The sequence below is a fragment of the Anser brachyrhynchus genome (assembly GCF_964034855.1).
Source record: "Anser brachyrhynchus genome assembly, chromosome: 4".
In the NCBI taxonomy this organism is placed as follows: Eukaryota; Metazoa; Chordata; class Aves; order Anseriformes; family Anatidae; genus Anser; species Anser brachyrhynchus.
The window spans coordinates 37,650,661-37,669,995 of record NC_137698.1 but is presented as its reverse complement, the minus strand read 5'-3'; the positions used below and the strand labels follow the sequence as shown (position 1 = coordinate 37,669,995).

At 38.8% G+C, this 19,335-nt stretch overlaps 1 protein-coding gene across 7 annotated transcripts in view; it reads right to left on the bottom strand.

Annotated features, from left to right (window-relative positions):
• The window catches only part of INPP4B (inositol polyphosphate-4-phosphatase type II B), a 304,962-nt gene that overhangs the window by 273,958 nt on the left and 11,669 nt on the right, over positions 1-19,335 (bottom strand). The window contains exon 1 of one of the 7 annotated variants that reach the window (XM_080590958.1): positions 6,421-6,472. The exons of 5 other annotated variants lie outside the window; for them this stretch is intronic. In XM_080590958.1, the coding sequence (XP_080447084.1) occupies positions 6,421-6,466 (46 nt within the window). In that variant the 5' untranslated portion in view covers positions 6,467-6,472. Of the gene's footprint in view, positions 1-6,132; positions 6,359-6,420; positions 6,473-19,335 lie in introns of those variants that run through there. One more of the 7 variants, XM_080590945.1, reaches the window with a different exon arrangement.

Below are 19,335 nucleotides of genomic sequence, written 5' to 3'. Positions count from 1 at the left end.
CTTCTGCCTTTTAGAGCCATGAGCTTCCACTGATATACTAACCACACGTTACATTGATGTGGCTTTACCATGCAAGTCTTTTTCTAGCACATCTCTAAACTTGCAAATGTAAGCGACCTCATCTCTCCACTCCTCCAAAACATCAAAGTTACGTGACCTCCAGCCCATATGTTTTTTGTCAACCCATGACAAAGTGATGCATGAAACAAAATAGGTTAGCAGATGTAATTGTTTTGGCTGAGACAGAGTTAATTTTCTTTGTACAGGCTCACACAACACTGTGTTTTGGATTTTTGATGAGAATAGGGGTGATAACCCACGGCTGTTTCAGCTGTTGCAGAGCAGGGCTCACACGGAGCCAAGGACTTCGCTGCCTCTCGTGCTGCCCGGCCAGCGAGGAGGCACCGGGAGCCAGGAGGGGACGCAGCCGGGACAGCTGGGCCAGGCTGCCTAGAGGGATGTCCCACGCCGTGTGCCATCGTGCTCAGCAACAGCAGCTGGGCTAGGGGAGGAGGAAGGGGGACGTTGGGAGTGACGGCGTTGGTCTTCCCAAGGAACCGTTACGTGTGATGTTGAGCCCTGCTGGCCTGGACGTGGCTGAACACCTCCTGCCGATGGGAAGCAGTGAGCGGATTCCTTGCTTTGCTTGCATGTGCAGCTTTTGCTCTACCTAGTAAGCTGTCTTGATCTCAACCCCTGAGTTCTGGCACTTCTACCTTTCTGATTCTCTCCCACCTGGGGAGAGTGAACAAGCTGTGTGGGGCTCAGCTGCCTGCTGGGTTAAGCCATGACAGCAGGCTTTGAGAAGCGACTCGATGCTTCTTTCACCTTTCCTCCATTAAGATGAAGTAAGTTATTACCTTCACCACCTCCTGTTATATGGAATTTCCAGTGACTGATCTTCTAACCATAAGCAAAAAGGACTATCTCACAGAAATAAACCTGCCTTGCGTTTTCCTAAATATTCTCTTTTTAAAGTTACTAAACATACTCCTCTAGAAACAGGAAAACCAAGTGTCCTGTTAGAAACCGAAGTCAGAAAACATTCAAGCTTGAAAAAGGTTTAGTCACTCAGAAGTGCAAGAGATTTTAGTTATACATTCACAGCAAAACAACACAGTTAACTTAAAGAGCTGCAAGGGTACTACCATGGTAAGAAAGCTCTGAGTCTCAAATAGTAGCTTGTCACTTTTCTTAAGCAACGATGAAGAAAATCATGACAAAGCGTGAAAGCAGCAGCCACAAATCTATACTTCCATACTCTTCACATGCGAAATGAAGTCAGAAGTAATTTAGAATAAGAAACAATAGCTAGCACCATCTCTGTCACTTGGAGATGTTCATATTGAGAGAAAAACAAGCTCTACTTACTAAAAGAGAATGTGAAATAAGCGCACACAGCAAATAGGCTGCAAAGACCAAACGCTGCAGTTTCTTATGGCAGGAAACAGAAAAAAGTTAATGCAAGTAGACACTATCGTTCAGTATACTTGACAGATTTCTAACCAGTTCATGTGACACTTAATTCTTTGAGATTAAACTATCTGCAAGATGCTTTGCTTAAAGCGCAGAAAGTTATGACAGGACACTAATTTCCTAAGAACTATTCATGAGATGATAACGTTTTCTTCTATGAGAAGAACAGTAAATCTTGTAAGCATGCATTTTCTGAAGATATTTAATCTTCGTGTTTTTATTAGGAAGAACAAAGGGTACTTGCACATATTTCAAGTACAAATGTTTTCCTTCATTTTACATGCTCCTCCCATAACCTCAGTACTAAGAGTTTAAAAGTCAAATGCTGTTAAACAAGGAGAAGTGGCATCTCCCCTTGGAATCTTTTCCTTTATTGCATTACAGCAATGGGAGAACAGACAAAACAGCAGCTGGTACAGTTTTCTTCTTTCTATTACTGTATGATTTGTTAAAAACATGGGGGAGAGCAAGTAAGGAAGTGGTTATACAGAACCGTAACAGTTCAAGTTTGGTTTTACCAGCAATTGACATCACATACAGAGAAGATGCAAATGGCTACACTACCAAAATACCATGTGGATCCAATACCAAAGTACATCTGGTGGTCCATAAATCAGAGTTTATGGACATTTTATTACTTGATCATTTTCCCGGTTCAAGCTTCATATTCATGCTGGAAAGTCAAATATAAGCAGACTGCTTTATCACAAAGCTTCAAGCCAGACTATTTAAAACAGTGAGCCTGGGCTCTGGGTCCAGACTGTATCACAGAAGGTTAAAACTATAAAACCAAAATTACAGTTGCATCTTTTGAAGTGTGGCAGGAAAAAAGCCACTTACCCTTATAAAATTGAAATGAAACTCAGTCACCACTTCACCCGGCAGTACAGAAATGCTGTATTGACTACTAACTGAAGAGGGAACACAGCTTGTACCACACCTGCTGAAAGGGTTCACCGTAAATTGTCCTAGGGCACTTCTCTGCCATCAACCCACTCCTTCAAGGAAGTCTGACCCTACCGCAAGCATTGACCTAACCCCATTTCTTGCCTACTCAACCTCATTTTTTCCTGCACAGTTATTTAAAGTCAGGCACAATCTAAGCCATAGATATTTCACCTTGACAAAGCCTGAATAATTTACTTATAACAGAATCAGATACGTCTAGTACTAGATTTTTAAAAAAGTTAAAACAATAATCCTACAGTAATTTACATTTGGCTTCCAAATTTTTTTTTTTACAGCAAACGACAGCTTGGCTAGTCTTGCCTCATCTGCTTGAATGTATATATGCTTATTCAACTTCTTACAAGCAACCTTGCCTCTTGTCATTCTTAAGCATCTTAGTATTTTCAATACAGCTTGATTAGCCCACATACTGACTATATTTTTAATACAGAGGCAAGCCAACTACTAGTCATAACTATCTTCACTGATTCCTTTTTATTCAATTAACTACTTTTTTTTAAATCTAGCTGCAACTTGCTGCAACTTTGGAATTACGCTGCAGACCAAGTCGGTACCCTGTATTTCACAAAAATTAAAAAGTGATGGAAGTTCCACCCAGACATTGTGCTCAAGCTGCTACCAATTCGCCATCCATATTTGTTATGTACTCAAATTTAGTTCACTGATGCAGGTATAGGACATGTTAAGTGACAGTCAGCACAGAACTTCCATACACGGATTCAAAGGGTTAAAGAAAGTTCTACAGAAAACCTCAAGTAGTATTGATCATATGAAGGATTAGCAGGTTATATAAACACGTGATATATAAATTAATCCACCTGGGATTAAAAGACCAACTCACTGATAGGACTTTTGGGTAGTACTAGATGACTGACTGAAAAAATCCTTCTGGATTTAGCTAGGGATTAGACAGCAGGTATCTCTCAGTATGCCTGATTGCGTCTGTATTTTTTCAGACACAATAGGAACCTACAAACCTGCTTTTTATCAATTGTATATATTTTTAAAAACACCGACCAAACTACTCAAGTACAAATGGTCCTTGCGCCAGGAGATTAAGTCTGAAATGTAAATGTGTAGAAGCTAATGAGGATTACATGTAAAGTGTTCTATTTCCTAATGACTTCAGCAGTTTTGTAAATATGTATTATGGCATTTTCTACCACAGCCTACAGAGAATAAGAGATTGGTATATCCTCAGCAAAGGAGAGGAAATACTAAGGCATCAACTTCTGCTGTTAAAAAGGAGAAGAAAAAGACAAGCTAGTCCCAAAATAAAAGAACAGGTAAGAAGAGATATTAGCTCAGTGCTGTCATCATACTACCAAAGAGCTCCTAGGAAAAATTAATAAACAGAGAGAATGGAGGGGTTATTTTTGCAAATCCAATATGTACAAATCCATACGTCCTACGTTTTGAGAATCAGAAAGCAAGGAACAGACAACTCCAGATTGCCTTTGCAGCAGATGTCCAATTACGTATCTACTCATCACAAAACCACACAGGACCAGGCTAAACCAACATATTCCTATGTGACTATAAGGAGTCTTAACATCCTAGTATTTTACAAGATGTAAAAAACAACATTGAGTCTTGCATCAATTGGACTCCAATATATCAGAAATAAATATTACCACTGCTGTCTGTGACCCAAGAACACACACACGGGGAAAAAAAAAAAAAAAAGCTATTTATCACTAAACAATATTAAGTGAAATTTTATTTGGAAAGAAACACAGGCTTTTGTTATTCAGTGCTAGTATGCAAGCTATAAAACTCAATCAAAACAGAAAAGAATTATCAGTAAGTAACAAATCTTGTATGATATTACTGGATCTTTGGCAATACAAAGCAGTTTTAATGGTTTCAACAATACGATACACTTCAAAGTGGAAAAAACATAAGCCATAAATAAATATTACTAGAAGGGTAACAAACTACTTCACAGAAAGAGTTCTTGTTAGAGTAGGAAGTGAGCACAGCATTACGTCCAAGTTAATTCATTAATGTATCTTAAGTTACTAGAAATACAGAATAATTTATCTTGTAGTACACTGTTAGGTATTTTGCATATTTAGGAGAAAGCCTGCAAACTTTCAACAAACTGGAGAAGAATAAGATTAGAAGGAAACCTGGAAAAGCAAGAGACCAAGAGAGGATTGGGTTTTCTTTTGGATTCTTTTTTGTTTCATTTTAAATAAACCCCAATCAAATACATATACAATTTGACGACTCGCCTAAAATAAAAACCACTCATGTTTTCTCTGCTGCTGCAACTATGCTGTTTCTAGACTTGTGCTATCTTCAAGAAGAAGTGTAAATAAATAGAAAAGATTGACATAACTTGTTAATTACTTACTCTGCTACATGACTTAAAAGGGAATATAGTAAACAGAGGACAACTATCATGGTCTGGATTGCAGATACATAGCTCCCTATCCCCTTTAAGGCTAGTTGATGATGCCCTTTAACAGCCTGGAAAAAAAAAACACTGGCAATTCCCAACGGTAACCAGTAGATGCTGAACCAACACCCAGTTAGGTGAACTGCTGAAAGCAGTGACTCTGACCTCCCACAGTAGAATTCTTCCCTTAGGCAGGTATGTCTCAACACTACTAAAAGGGTCTTCAAACAACAACAAAAGCCAGGTCATCTTCAAGCAAGTGGTGGTGAGCCACTACTGTTTGCATGTCTTTACTTCTCTAGACTGTAGTAAAAGGCAAAACCAGAACAAGAAGCTATAAGGCAGCATATAAAGCTTATAAAGCTCTTATAAAGCTATAAGAGCAGCACAGCAAAAATAGCTTTGTAAGCATGGCGCTCTTCACATTACCCTCACCTGGTTACAACACAAAGGGCAAATAAATGTGAGTGCCCCAATGCATACTTATCTTCCTTTGCCATAATCACAAATAATATTTTTCACTTACTGCTACAATGCCAGAACTCTGAGCCAAAACAGTTTCACTCTTCTATAGATGACATTAATGTAGTGATGTTGACTAATGAGGTTGTGGTCTCCTCTACTTAAAATAAGTTACAGCTAAGACAATGATGGTCAAAAGTTCATGAAATATGCCTTAAAAGGCTTGAAAAACCTTTCATTTCAGAAAATCTGATTCAAGTGAGAACCTCCAAACAATGCTCTCCTTCCCAGAGCTCTGTAGACTTAGAAAAGGCCAAAACTTGTATATTGTGGGACTTTTTGATTTGTGGGGAAGTAAGAAAGAAGGAAAAAAATGAGAAAAAAAAGGCACAGGGAAAACACAAAGCTACCAGGCATTGTGTAACCAGAAGCATGTACCAAACAAATCTAACAAGCAGCAGTAACGGACGCCTACAGTTATTTTCACAGGATTTGTATTGATGAAGAATGAACATACACACTATTAACAGTCTTTTTACAGTTACCTTAAACTAAATCAGATTTCTCACTCTATAGGAAACCTCACTGATACTGACAACACATTTGCTATAATCCTCTTTAGGCTGCTACATGACATAGAACCTATATTCTAATCATGGCCACTCTATAAGGCCAAATGGCTTTTGGATACCTCTCAAAGCTTCCCTTCTATGAGTCAGGACCAGCCTGAGCACAGAAACAAGACAAACAGTAGCGCAACTTACTACATAATAGACAAGAACTACTTTTAAAGGCAAAACAATTACACCCAACTACCTTACCTAAATTGAGTATGCCACAACACTGACTTGAAGAAACCAGTGCTGAGTTGACCACTTCTTCTCTTTCCCTCTTCCCTATAACTTATTTTCTGCTAAGTACACAATACATACTCACTCTGTCCTGCCACTCTAACAGGGAAGAGCATCAGCACCCCTAGCTAAACCCCCTCCCTGCTTACAGACTACAGCACCCCCACAACAAACTGGGGGCAGAAATCAAGATATGCTGATCCTCAATATCTGCAATTCGACACAAATGAGCCCTGTTACCAACACAAACTAGAATACCTGGCTGAGACCAACAGCAGCTGAAGAGCCAGATCATCGTTTGCATCTGCTGCCCTACACCAACAACCCAACAAACCCAGGCAGTAACTTCTCCAGTCACTTTGGCACGACACAGCAGAGCTCATTGCCTGCTCTCTACTGCTGTTTCATATCCCCCTGTACTAAGCCAGGGGGCAGGGATCTCAGGATGTTCAGTAATAAAACTTGGGTTTAATGCCTGAATGGTTCTTTTAAACACGGATGAATCATAATCCCTGAAGGTTATGGTTCTCCATACTTGAAAGACCACTCCTGATGGGATTAATTCTTGTAATAGCATAGCTGATCACCACCATTAAGCAAATCGAAAACACATAATCAAGTAGATAAATGTATGCAAATAAGCCATTGCCTAAAATCTGAAAGGAATCAGTGCCATGTCTAGAGGACAGTTTTGTTTTACTTCTTAGCCTAAAATTTAATCAAAGCATTCAAGAACAAAACACATTCCTCTGTCCAGTTGGAATACTGATTTTCTAAGCCCAGTCACATCGGTATCTGTGTTGTTTTCTCCTGCCAATCTTCTCCAGTCATGTTCCCTCTATGAGAACACCTAATCTGCCCCACCGAGTCTGATTACAGACTAGACGTGGCTAACTACAGCCTGCTGCCATCCTGTTGTGCTTTCCATTCCTCAGCAGAAGTCTTTACAAGGTGGCTCTGCATTCCCATTTCTCTACTATTTCTCATCACCTTGGTAGATAAAACAAGCCCTGGCAGACAGACAGATGGGTACTACTGATCTTGCAAATGCTTTGCTTTTCAGTGACTGATAACTCGACTAATCAATGGCTGTACAACTTCAGTCCAGGTCTGCTTCTCTTACACCACATATTTCCACTGTACACATTTTGGTTAACTGGGAAGAGGCAGGGGGGGCTCCTGAAAGCAAAGACTGAAATAGGATTTAATCAGCCAATTCATAGCATATTTGTGGAGCAAACATTTGATATATTAGAAAGGTCGATTATATACTTAGTCAATTTTTAAACAAGAGACCTCTGCTTACTCACAGGACTTCTTTTCAAATGGACAAATTTCTGATTCTACACGCTGGGCCTGAGAACAATCACCTAGTTCTTGGACAGCGATTACAGGTTTGACAGCTTGGCGCATTTATTTTCTTAGAGTTGCAAAGACATTAGAAATGAGTCTGAATGCTAGTGCCTTCCCCAGAAGAAGTAATTTTCCATTTCCTGGATGAAAATGGCACTATAAATGGTATATTCGCTCACTTTGAAGAGATTCATTTCTGCACAGACTGCCCTGACTAGAAGGAAAAGAAGAATGGAATAACTAATGAACAAACACTTTGGTCAGGAGACATGCAGAACCAGCAATTTATTTCCCTGCTCCGTCCATTCTACTGCTGCTACCAGCAGAAATCAAACTGAGCTGAATGGACAAAGGAGCAAAAGCAACAACTGATCAATTCACTGATTTTTTTTCCCCAGATTAAAACTTAGATCTAAGTATTGTTGATAGAGAACATAAAAACCACTATGGAGAATCAGTCAGAAATTTTATTAAAAGCTTCCGTTTACAGAAAAACTGAAGTTAACTTTGAGAAAATTTCTTAATTAAATTCACATTCTCAGTAGAGCACCTCATGCTGAGGTGAGCTACCATTTCACTTACATTTCAAGAAATAATTAAAACTCAAATTGTGAGTTAAGTATTCTTTCAGTGCTGAAGCAAAGTCTGGGGAGTACGTTGAATTGTGTATTATGTATTCTCAGCAGTAAGGAGATCAAAAATACATATACACAATGCAAGCAGCCTAAGAGCTTTCATGGAGTCACCACCATGCCAAGAAAGAAAAGGCTTCTGCATATCTACAGCTCAAAATAAAGGATGAAACCTTGACAGTATACGGGCTACTCCTTTAAAGAAGCTCTAACTTGGAGAGTAGTAAACCAAACCCTCTTCTCAGCAACAAAATGGTCCTACATCCCCCTTTACACCAGGCAGAGGGGTGCTGGAAGCCAGTCTGAGCACAACAGAAGCAATTTACCCAAAGTACCTTACAGCTTGACTAATCCAAGCAGCACAGAGACTGTGAGGCAGCAGCACAAAACAAATATAAATTTGAACAATCCCAACAGAGCCCAGAGAAATGTAACAGCCCCATCCTCCACGTTCCCCAGATCCAGCACTGTACTTCAGATCTATTTAGTTAACAGACAAAGAACCCTGAGGGCCCTGAGCCCTGAGCTCTGGCTTCAGCAGTGCCAGACTGACTTGTCACACCAAGACAGCTGTGTCATCAGCTGCCATACAACAGAGATGGGGGAAAACTGTTCTAGGACATTTCAGACATTCAAAGACGCATCAACAGTATTCATTGCTGCCTAATTCATCTAAACCAGAACACTCAAAATGCAAAAACACTGAAATGATAGCTTGCCAACTAATATGTATTTACAGTAATCATGTCATACTACAACATACCTGGCCATAGCTGAGGCTGTCTCCCCTAGGTCTCATGATGTTTGCCACAGGTATGGCAGTCAGTTTGCTGTTTTCCCACATGACAGGCATCATTCAAGATGACTTCACTGAATGCTTTGTTCATTTGTTTTGTTTGCATTTATAAGTCTTCAGGTTAAGTGAAAGGCCAAATACAGATCCAAGCATGTAGTCCATATCTATTTAAATAGATGTCAAAATTCTGAAATGTTACCATACTAAAATGCTTCCATCAAATCTATTACCCATAGGAAAGTAAATAGAAAGAGTCCTTGCTTGAGGTCAGATTTTACAGTCATTATCTGAACACAGCTCCAACTGACAGCTGCATTTTCTCCCATTTAATTTCATTTCCATGGATGCTGATAAAACAATTAATAGACTTGACTGGTAATTTGCATACTAAAACTAAACAACGAAAAAATCACAGTAAAAAGTGGTTAAAAAATACAACAGTAAGTTTTGGCCCCTAGCCTGTTGGCCCAGAAAACTATAATTTGCCTCTTTTTCTGTCATCAGGGGACTGAGTTCCACAGAACCAATTCTGCCCCCTTCCTTTGCTGGAAATTAAAGAGTAGGAAGGGAAGAGCACCAGTGGCTGCTGGCAGGAGCACGCAGATTCCAGCCCAGTGCTGTACTGCCTTTTATCAGGTGATTACAGAATACTCTTACCACTTTTAGTCCATATGAGGGAACCCAATACTACCTGGGAAGGCTTTGCTTGCTCCTTTGTCTTACTTTTTGTCTCCCTGGTAAGAAGAGATAAAAGAATATTAACCGTACAAACGAGGAACTTTTTAGCACCTTTTCATGACACTGGATTACTGGATCCACTAGGTGGATACAGGGCAACCAACCTGCATTTAAGAATAATAATTTAAAAAAAAAAAGTCTGACATTGGATTTGTTGCTCTGTAAGCCTATAAAGGAAGAAAAAACTGAAAGCACTCCACTTCTACTTTTATCCATTAGCCTTTTATTTCTTGCCTGTCTACAGCATACATTTCCAAGACTTCTGATGGCCAATTGATGATCCAATTCTCATCTGTTGAAAGAACAAAGCACTCTTTCCATGTAGCAAATGATATACCGATAAACATTCCTACTGTCCAAGTGCCTTCTTATCAATCATCCTGTTCCAGCAGGATAAGGGATCACTCTTAGTTTCATAGATTAAGGTTACATAATTAATTTTACTTATTCTTGTGGTGGATCGAGAAATTACAATCACTTCCTGTTCTCTTCCAGGCAACCGGATTTTTTTCTTGTAACTAGCATTTTGATTATGGCTTGCACAAGGTTTTTGATAGTCATGAGGCAACTCATTTGTGGACTATCCAAATAAGCTGCATTCTATTTGAAAACTTATTTTTATAATGCTTTATTTTACATTTATTTGAATGTCACATCTACACATGCATGTGAATGTAATGTGAAAACAAAGACTACTTTAGAGATACAGCTGAGGGGTTTTTTTTGCTTGGTCATGCACGTCTGGACTTCATGTTTTTAAAAGAAAATTTAAAAAAAGATAGCAGCTATCTGCCATGCCCTGAAGTAAGCTGAACTTAAGTGTTACAAGGAAAACCAAAGAGACTAGGAGAAATACAGAAATGTCATCTTTTCAATTGTTCTCCCAGCATTCCTGTCATTTCTAATTTTTCTGGTCTCAGAGTTTCTCAAACTGCCCAAAGATTTCTGCTATCAATTGTTTTATTTTTTAATCATCACCACCTTCAAAACAGGAGACAAAGACATACGATAAGACTGTTTAGATAAACTTTGTTACTTTTCATACTATTTCCTCAAACAGCATACACAACTACACTTCAAAATTTTCAGCTTCCTTTTCTCAGGACTGAATGAATAACGTTTGTCAGAAAAACAGGCTCAAAAACTAAGGAAGAAAAAAGACAACAAAAGGAGCAAAGGGACTATCACTTAACCTCCAGCTTTCCAAGCTGTTAGTGCCCACTCTTGCCATCCTTAGTAACAACTCTCATCCTGATCCTTCATACTTACCTCTAAATTCAATTATCTCTGGCTGTCATTAAAGCACTACCTAATCTTCCTTTCCATGAGGCCAGATTTCCACCATTCCCGATTAGAACAATGACTCTATCCACACTATTCCCAAAACTCTCCCAGGTAAACATGGCATTTTCTTCCATATGAAGATAGAAACTCTCTAAAAGGCTGTATCTAAAGCAAGGTTTTACTTATTCCACTAAATGTTTTCCAGCCAGAAACTCTGTATTTCTGTGTTGAAAGGAAAGTAATTAACCTTCCTGTATTTAGTGTGAAGAACAACACTGCATTAGTGTGAAGAACAACATTAAGACAAAAAACACCACTTTTAAAGAAACAAAAAAGAAAGAAGAAATGCAGGTTAGCACAGCTGAACATACGATTTCATGATATGGTAATACATAGTTTTAACCACATCATTAAATAATTCTTAGTGATGCTGTGTCTCGACTAAGCTAAAGAATAGCAAAGTGGACTGGTAAGAAGCTAAGAGCACAAATAGGAGAGCCCCTGCACCTCAGTAAGGGAACAAGAAACCTTGCCAGAAATCTTTTTTAAACACAGATATTTAAACAATAACAGCAAGACTTGGTCTGAAAACCACCAATCTGTTCTGTTCTTAATATAGATAAAGATTTAAAACTGAAGACCTTAATCAGGGTCAATTTCTTGGTCTGATCTGAACCTTCTGTTCTAGTTTGGTCACCAACTATGACCAGCAAACTGCTCTGCAGGGTGACGTTCTTAGGAACATACATCGAACAAGATGACTGTCACCCGATGTCCTACTTCTACAAATGAGGAACAGAGCTGTAAAATATCAAGTGCCAGGGACACACTAGTGCAGAATTAAGAACCGTGCCAGTCCAGAGCTCACTGTAGCACTGACACAGATGAGAACTTTCAATTTTCTCAGGATTAAGGTAATTTAAAAATCAACAAATATGGGTCTCAATCTGAATTCACTGTGATTTAGTGTTTATTTAGTTCCAATGTAATCTAACTTCTGGCAGACACATAAAAAGGAAGACGTCATGCTCTACTCATTAAGCAGGGAGCAATCAATAAGCACCAAAATTATGGCATTATGAGAGATTTCTTACCTACCTCATTTGCAAAAATGATCATATGCTATTTCTTATAACACTGAATTAAATATTAATGGTCCTTAATATTACTCTTAACATTAAGAATATTCACATTTTAAGTGCTAAATTCCCAACTGAAAGTAATATTGTAAAATTACTTGCAAAAATAAAAAATGGATTAAATAACTTCCTCGTAATAACATGAAATGGAAGCTGAACCTAGCTGCTATTATCAAAAATCACTGCCCCACTGAGCTCAAAGATAAACACCGGCACACAGTCCAATTCAAAGCATTTACAATATCATGTCAGAGGCACGAGGCCGTAGTACAACTAGACAAAACAGGAAAACTCATTACATACTGCTAATTTATTGTGAGCGGTAGGCGTTTCTCATGACAACGTTGATTTCTTCCTTTTGGTTTCACAGGTATCCCTGGCATGCCTGCATTTTCTCCCTTGGTGCCCTTTAAATACATTCATTTATACATGAGCACTCCATATGAGCCTGGACTGCTAAGCTCTAACTTCTTCCCAACTGTAGTAAAAGTCAGTGACTAATGCATCTAAATATACCAGTAACAGCAATTTTTTAAAGTAACGCTACTATTTGCAAATATCACATCATACATTCAGTAACAAATTAGGAAGCCAAGCACAAGTAGAAATATTTCAGAATGAAGGCTTAAAATATTACATTGATTCATTTTGATTTTAGGTTAACGGTGATTTTAAAGTTTTAGATTTAGCAGCCCTCGTTCCAGCCCAGCCTCACAAACTTGCACCAACACTCATCTTTACTCGAGCAACTGAGGGTTTCCATGGACAATCCAGGCATTGCCATCTGCACAGGCTTCTCATGGGCTAATGAATACGTTCGAGTGGCAGAGCAATAACTGACAGGGCAAGGCTCGCAGCCAAGGCAGCATCCACACCATCATGAATTGGGTAACCCAGTGCGAACCGTTTGATTGCACAAGATGATGTACTGCTCCAGCTCACTCAGACATTATCCAGAGGCCAGCCCCCAAAAAAACAGGTTTTTAATAATCTGTGAATTTCTTTGAATATTTTCAGTGTTAAACAGCCCTGGACCTGGAATCATACCTACTGAGACTACGCTCTGCATACAGATCTTCAAAATCCCCCCTGCTTCTCCTCCCTGCTCTCCTTTCCTGCATTTAAAACCACAGGAGCAGTATATAAACAAACACACACTCCATCGGCTGCTGTAACTAGATAAATCAATTAATACAAAAGAGTTTTGAGGGTTTTCCCCCCCTTCATTTTTAAATAGCTAAGCATATTTTCTAACAGTCCCTATTTCATTACATCTACCATTATCCATAAATGAGATAAGGCTTTTTTCTTCAAGAAAAATGTATTCTGTTAGAGATACTGGTAGAACTGAGAAAAAAAAAAAACAAGTTTAATTAGCTATATATCATCAAGAGCAACTGAGAGAAAAGGTAGTTTTTCACCTGTGGACTACCTAGTAAGTACTAGTAGACACATCATAAGTTATTTATCTTCCAGTAAACAACACTGCTATCTCCAGAATCAAAAAGAGAATGCAGTCCTTGCTACAGATCTCCACTTTCTCCTTATTTAGAAAAGGACAAGTAAGTTAAATATTTTATGATGAAAAAAGGAACAAAGCACCAGCTAGTAAAGATAAAAAATAACTTTTGAGTAACATACTGTTTATACATTTTTAAAGTAATGCCAAAGAACGTCCAGAACATTCTCTTTCTAAACTCTGTTCCACTCGTAGGCAGTGTTAATCTCTGTAGAAAGACTAATGGTTTTCCAACATATTTCATTGAGAAAAGGGTTGACTAAATTAGATTTTTTTTCTTTTTTTTCTTTTTTTTTTTAATTAAGTTGGTCCCTTGCCTGGAGCAGCCAGAGTTGTTTACCCACAATGGCCGTGAAATTCCCTGTGTTTGATGGTTTAATTATCTCCTCCTTGCCTAGTAATTCTTTTAAGGCATTTCTTTTTTGTGTGGCATAGCAAACAAAGTATTATTTGTCTGTCTGTCTCTGTCAGGTACTTGCACTTTCTATCCCCCTCACGTATGATCATATTTAGGTCAATGGATTACAGCAGTCTTAATTTCAAATATATAGTTTAAATTTATTTATACTGTATTTACCTGGTCCACTGCAGTCTATGACCTACACTCATATACAGACACTTCCTACATATAGATACTACAAGATCTGAATTTTGATTTAGTGGCTTGATTCTGTCAACTGTCAGATGCAGACAATCCTACCACGAAGAGCAGGGCAAGTTGCACTGAACTCCCACCTCAACTCCAGGTCCTGGCTTACACTGTCTGGTCCTGTAAGCAGCTTGGGAATGATGACAACTAGGTCTGAAAGCTATGAATATCCTTCACTGGGATAGAATGGAGACAACATTACTTGAACAGAAATAGAACAAGCTGAAAGATCAGCACTTGTGAAAAAAACAACACAAACCAGTATCACTGACTGTATTAAGAGAGAACAAGTTAACTCAAAGACTGTGACATACCACAGCTTTCTTCACTAATGAACACAGACACGCTGAGTAGTTCTTATTAAATTCCAAAAATAACCATGTGCACCTTTCATTAAAAAAATAAATAAAATCTAAGAGCTGAACAGTACATGGGAATAGATTTCAAATTAGTCCAAGGTCCACTTGGCCGACAGTAGTTCTAAATACAACTTACATTGCATCTTCCTTCAGACTTGAAACAAACGAGTTATTATGAACAAATTAGAACTAACCCGAGTCTTTTCATCTCCCAGATAACCACCAGGACTACCACTGCAGAACAATTTCAAAGTCCTGATCTGAAAGCTTCCCATTAGGCGTCCAGGAAGGAGGCATTAGAGACCTTGCGAAGCCAGGACACCTCCCTGGGCAGGCAAAAGAAGCCAACAGATAAGAAAGCCTGATTTCCGTGTTTCACGTTGTACGAACAATGCAAAACATAAATAGGGAACATTATTGTCACTAACGTAAACAGTAAAAGAGAACCAAAAATGTTTTTTGCCAGATCCTCACAAATCCAAACTAAAGACACCAGAGACCCTCCATGACCCAAACGCACTCTGTCGCATTCCCTCCTCACCAAGGGAATCGGTCTCACAAGCAAACATGAGGAAGCAGCAAGCTCGTCATCCCCTGGGAAGCACTGAAGTACTCTCAACACACACAGGGACTAAACAACCTTTTTACAGCTCCCCACAGGTTGCCTGCTCTGCAGACACAAGCTCTCCTCCAGTTCCTCGCTGTCATTCCCACAGAGAGTCATCTTACCTCTCCTGTCGAGGTGTGAGTACGTTTGACCTACACACAAGTCTGAGCCTCAGCCCAAAGAGGGTTTTCAAGATGGGATCCCATGCTTGCTTCCAAGGTACCAGCACTGCTGTCTCCCTCTGACTATCCTGTCCCTTCTGTGCATTCCCAGAATCAACACCAGAGGGGTGACATTACTAATAATTTTTTAAACTAACCTAAGAAACTGAAAACTCTTTTGGAAAACAAAACCAAAGGCCAAGATCTCAGAGTGCTTCTACAAGCGTCAGTGAACTTACAGCACCGCAAACAGGGTCAGAACCGGCTCCCATCACTTCGGGGAGGTGAGAGATGTGTGACATTGCTGGCTGTACAACAAAGGCTCTTTTGAGTTATATCCCACAGCAGAACCAACAAATCATCCGGATGTAAAGCTGAAATGCTGCTCCAAATACAGAGATGAAAAACTAGGGTCATAACTGACTGGCTGGTATTGCCTTTTAAAATTGCCTAAAAATACATCTTCTGCTATATTTTCAGTATTCTTGCACTTCATAATTGGATTTTAATAAAATATTTCTGCCTTAACCTTCAAACTATAGTGGGAGACATTGCTCTTTCAGAACACAAAAATAGACCCTCAAAGCTGATGTTTTTCAGAACTGAAAAGGTATCTGACAAGAACACAAATTCCCACAGGCGTGGGCTAGATCTTCACCAGTATTTTAAATAAAAGAGTACTTTAAATAAAATAGTCCAAAGTCACATACGTTTGTGTTTTCGTTGTTGTTTTTACTTTTCCCCTGAACTGGAACAGTTCATGAGGACAGAGTTATGCATTTTTTATTATTATTAACAAAAAGATGCAGCCACAAACCTCAAGTAAAATCCCACTTTACCTGAACTACGTTTTTTTTGATGAAGTGGATCAGATAGAGGAGAAAAAAGTAGATCACTGCTTCAGGCAAAATGTTCAAGTATGTCATTCCACTGTAACGTACCAAAATTGACTGGTAAGGTTATTTCAGCAAACTGGAAACGAGTAACCATAATTTTTCCTTTGAAAAAAGAGCACAATTGTTTTATGTTTGCTTGTTGATATAAATCTTAATAAATATTCATAGATAACTCTAGGACAATCTGCTCAAGAAGATGAGCACATGCTGATTTAGGTATTTTAAATAATTATTATAAATGTATCCTCTCCTAGTAACATGGAAACAGTTGTAACATGTTCCTTAACAACCCTCAGATCTGTTTAAATGAAATAGCTGACAAATGCTACCACCTGGAAGACCTGTGCAAGGTTTGGCTGTACTAGAAGCACAGGTGCAGAACTTGAGGTAGGTTGGCTTCCCTTCTTCCCCTCTCCCCAGGAGAGAAGGGATTTGTTCCCCGGAGCTCCTGAGCCTCTGCTTGCTTACATTAATCTGGGACTTGGCCCCTCCTTTGCAGGATTACTATTTCCTCCACTTTGCACCAATGACCACAGGTAACAGAGAAGAAAGATGTACCTACAGTCAAACAGACAAAAAGTGGAAATTAAAAAAAAAAAATCTACCTCCCTTGTAACATCACTTTAGCAAGAAGAATAAACTTAAAGGGGTACTTTGGCAGCCTGATGTGTTTTTGATCACACAGCATGCTAATGGGCAGGACGCACACAGTAGCATCTACAGCAGTTCAACAGCCATGAGGCTCGTTCTCGGGAGCAACATTTTAGAGAATAAACGGGTGGACCTCAAACTATAGCCCAGTGCTAGCCCAGAATAAGTATACCTGCAATCCTGGTGACAGTCCTTCAGGCTAAAATATATTTTTAAAAATTACATTACATACACCAGAAAAAAGCAACCAGGACTGAGACCGTCACACCTGCACAGATCAAGCCTCCTCAGTCTTTATAGCAAACGGGACAAAGGGATTTCAGTTTCCCATGATCACGGTTGGAGGTGAGAGCATTGGACACGGCATCAGACAGTTTATTTCTGGAATACTTTTTATACAGGTTTAAAATAAATTTCAAAGACTGCCATTTAATCTTGCTTCAGCGTCTGTATTCCTTTCACCCTGTGAGTCAGTTGATAACTTCACAGAATGCTTTTGTCAGGTTCCCGTGCTTCTTTAGGCCAGTCTTCAGCTATAAATTGTAGGAAAACTCCTATTCACATTAATATAAGCACCCACAACTTTTTTATTATTATTATTTTGCATACCCTGATGTTTAGCATGCTTTTTCCTTTGTGCAAGTTTGCCACAGCTTGCCATTCCAATAAGAATGTTGATGAAAACCAACCAAAAAAAAATAATTCTGTTTGCTGAGCCAAACAGATCAGAACTGAGGTTTGGTACCTACGCTTACACTTGGAGTTCAAGCGACAACTAAGACTCCAAGCTGCCAAGGAGACATTACACAAAGTTTCCTTCACCGCAACGAATGAAAGATGCAAGTTAAAGTTGAATTTTTAAAAAGACTACATAAAAGTTTGGGGGCACTACTCCCTGTGTCCCTCAAAGACCCATATACACATATGCAGTATGACTCCAAGCACGGGGTTATTGGAACATCTGCTTTTTCTGCTGGTGAATCCTGCACATCATCTACAAAATACTGATAATACAGGTACAGGTGGTACCTGATGTTTTCTTATGTGAAAAGCATTATAGTAGCAGCAGCAAAGCAAGAAAAGGGAAGCGTTACTGTTTTATAGTACTTTTCTATCTTCTACTTAAAAGAAGGCACTATGTCACTAAATCCCCACTTCTGATAATACTTCCTCAAACATATTCAGCATCTCATGAATTATATTTACAGTCTGCCTAATTTGCCACCAGATCAATTACTGATTAATTTTAGTGCAAAGTGCTACATATGTTTACATGTATATTTTGACAGCCAGAGTATGCTGAATAATCCCAGCACGTGGACAGCTTGCTTTTTCCAGTACGCAGTTCCAAAGACACTATTGTGACTAGGCTTCTCTTTTTTGTCAGAGAAAGAAAATCCAATTTATTAAAATGTAAAGCTTTCATGGTGTTACATCAGACTGCTTTCTAATTTTACTTGCAAATATATAACAAAGAAGTTGAACAGTTGCACAGAACCTTTACAGGTTGGGTCCTCTGATCCCTCTTGCTTTTTATGCTTCGGTGAGGAAATGTATCTCTAGGCTATCACATCTTGACAGTACAAAAACTGACTTAAAAGTTTCTTGTAAACATTCTTTTCTCCACCTTGATCCGAATTTATCAGACAATGCTCAAGGAAACTTGGAAAGCACTCTAAGGTACACTAACAGAGGATGCATTTTGCTCCGAAGCATCAGTCCTAACCCCCCATTCTCACTGAAAACCCCCTGTAATGCTTGAATAACATTAAGAGACATTTTGGCTTTTTGAGTCAAATACATCGTACCATTTAAAGATGACTGGCATCACAGTGATTGGTTTTATATATGTAATTTCACACACATCCAGATACTTTCTGTACAGGATAGGCAATAAACTGTAACAGTGCCTGCAATTAGCCATCAGTAATTTACCCTGGAGATTATGGACAATTAAATTTGTTTTATGAAAAAATAATAATTAAAAAAATATATCCTTGCTAGGTTTTTCTATGTAAATGATTAATAGCTCTAACAGAGATACCAAATATCAAAATGAAGTCTCATCTATTGAACAGTTTCATCAGTTGATGCTTTTGCCCTGGTTTTAAAATACTCGACACTTTCAAATTATACACTTGATTTGCCTAAGCAAAAAATAACGCACAAGCAAGTTAACAAAGATTAAACTCTAGACTGCATTTACAATATGTCAGTGAGCTTACAGTAGCTGCATAAACATATTCTTTTAGTTGAACAAAGTAAACTCAAGACAAATTTAGACAGTGAAAAATAAGTGACTTTATATTTTACAAGAGTACATGCAGCAAAAACATGCAGAGCTACAAAGTGAGCCACGCGAGGGGTAGCTTCTGCTGGGTTTAAGAAT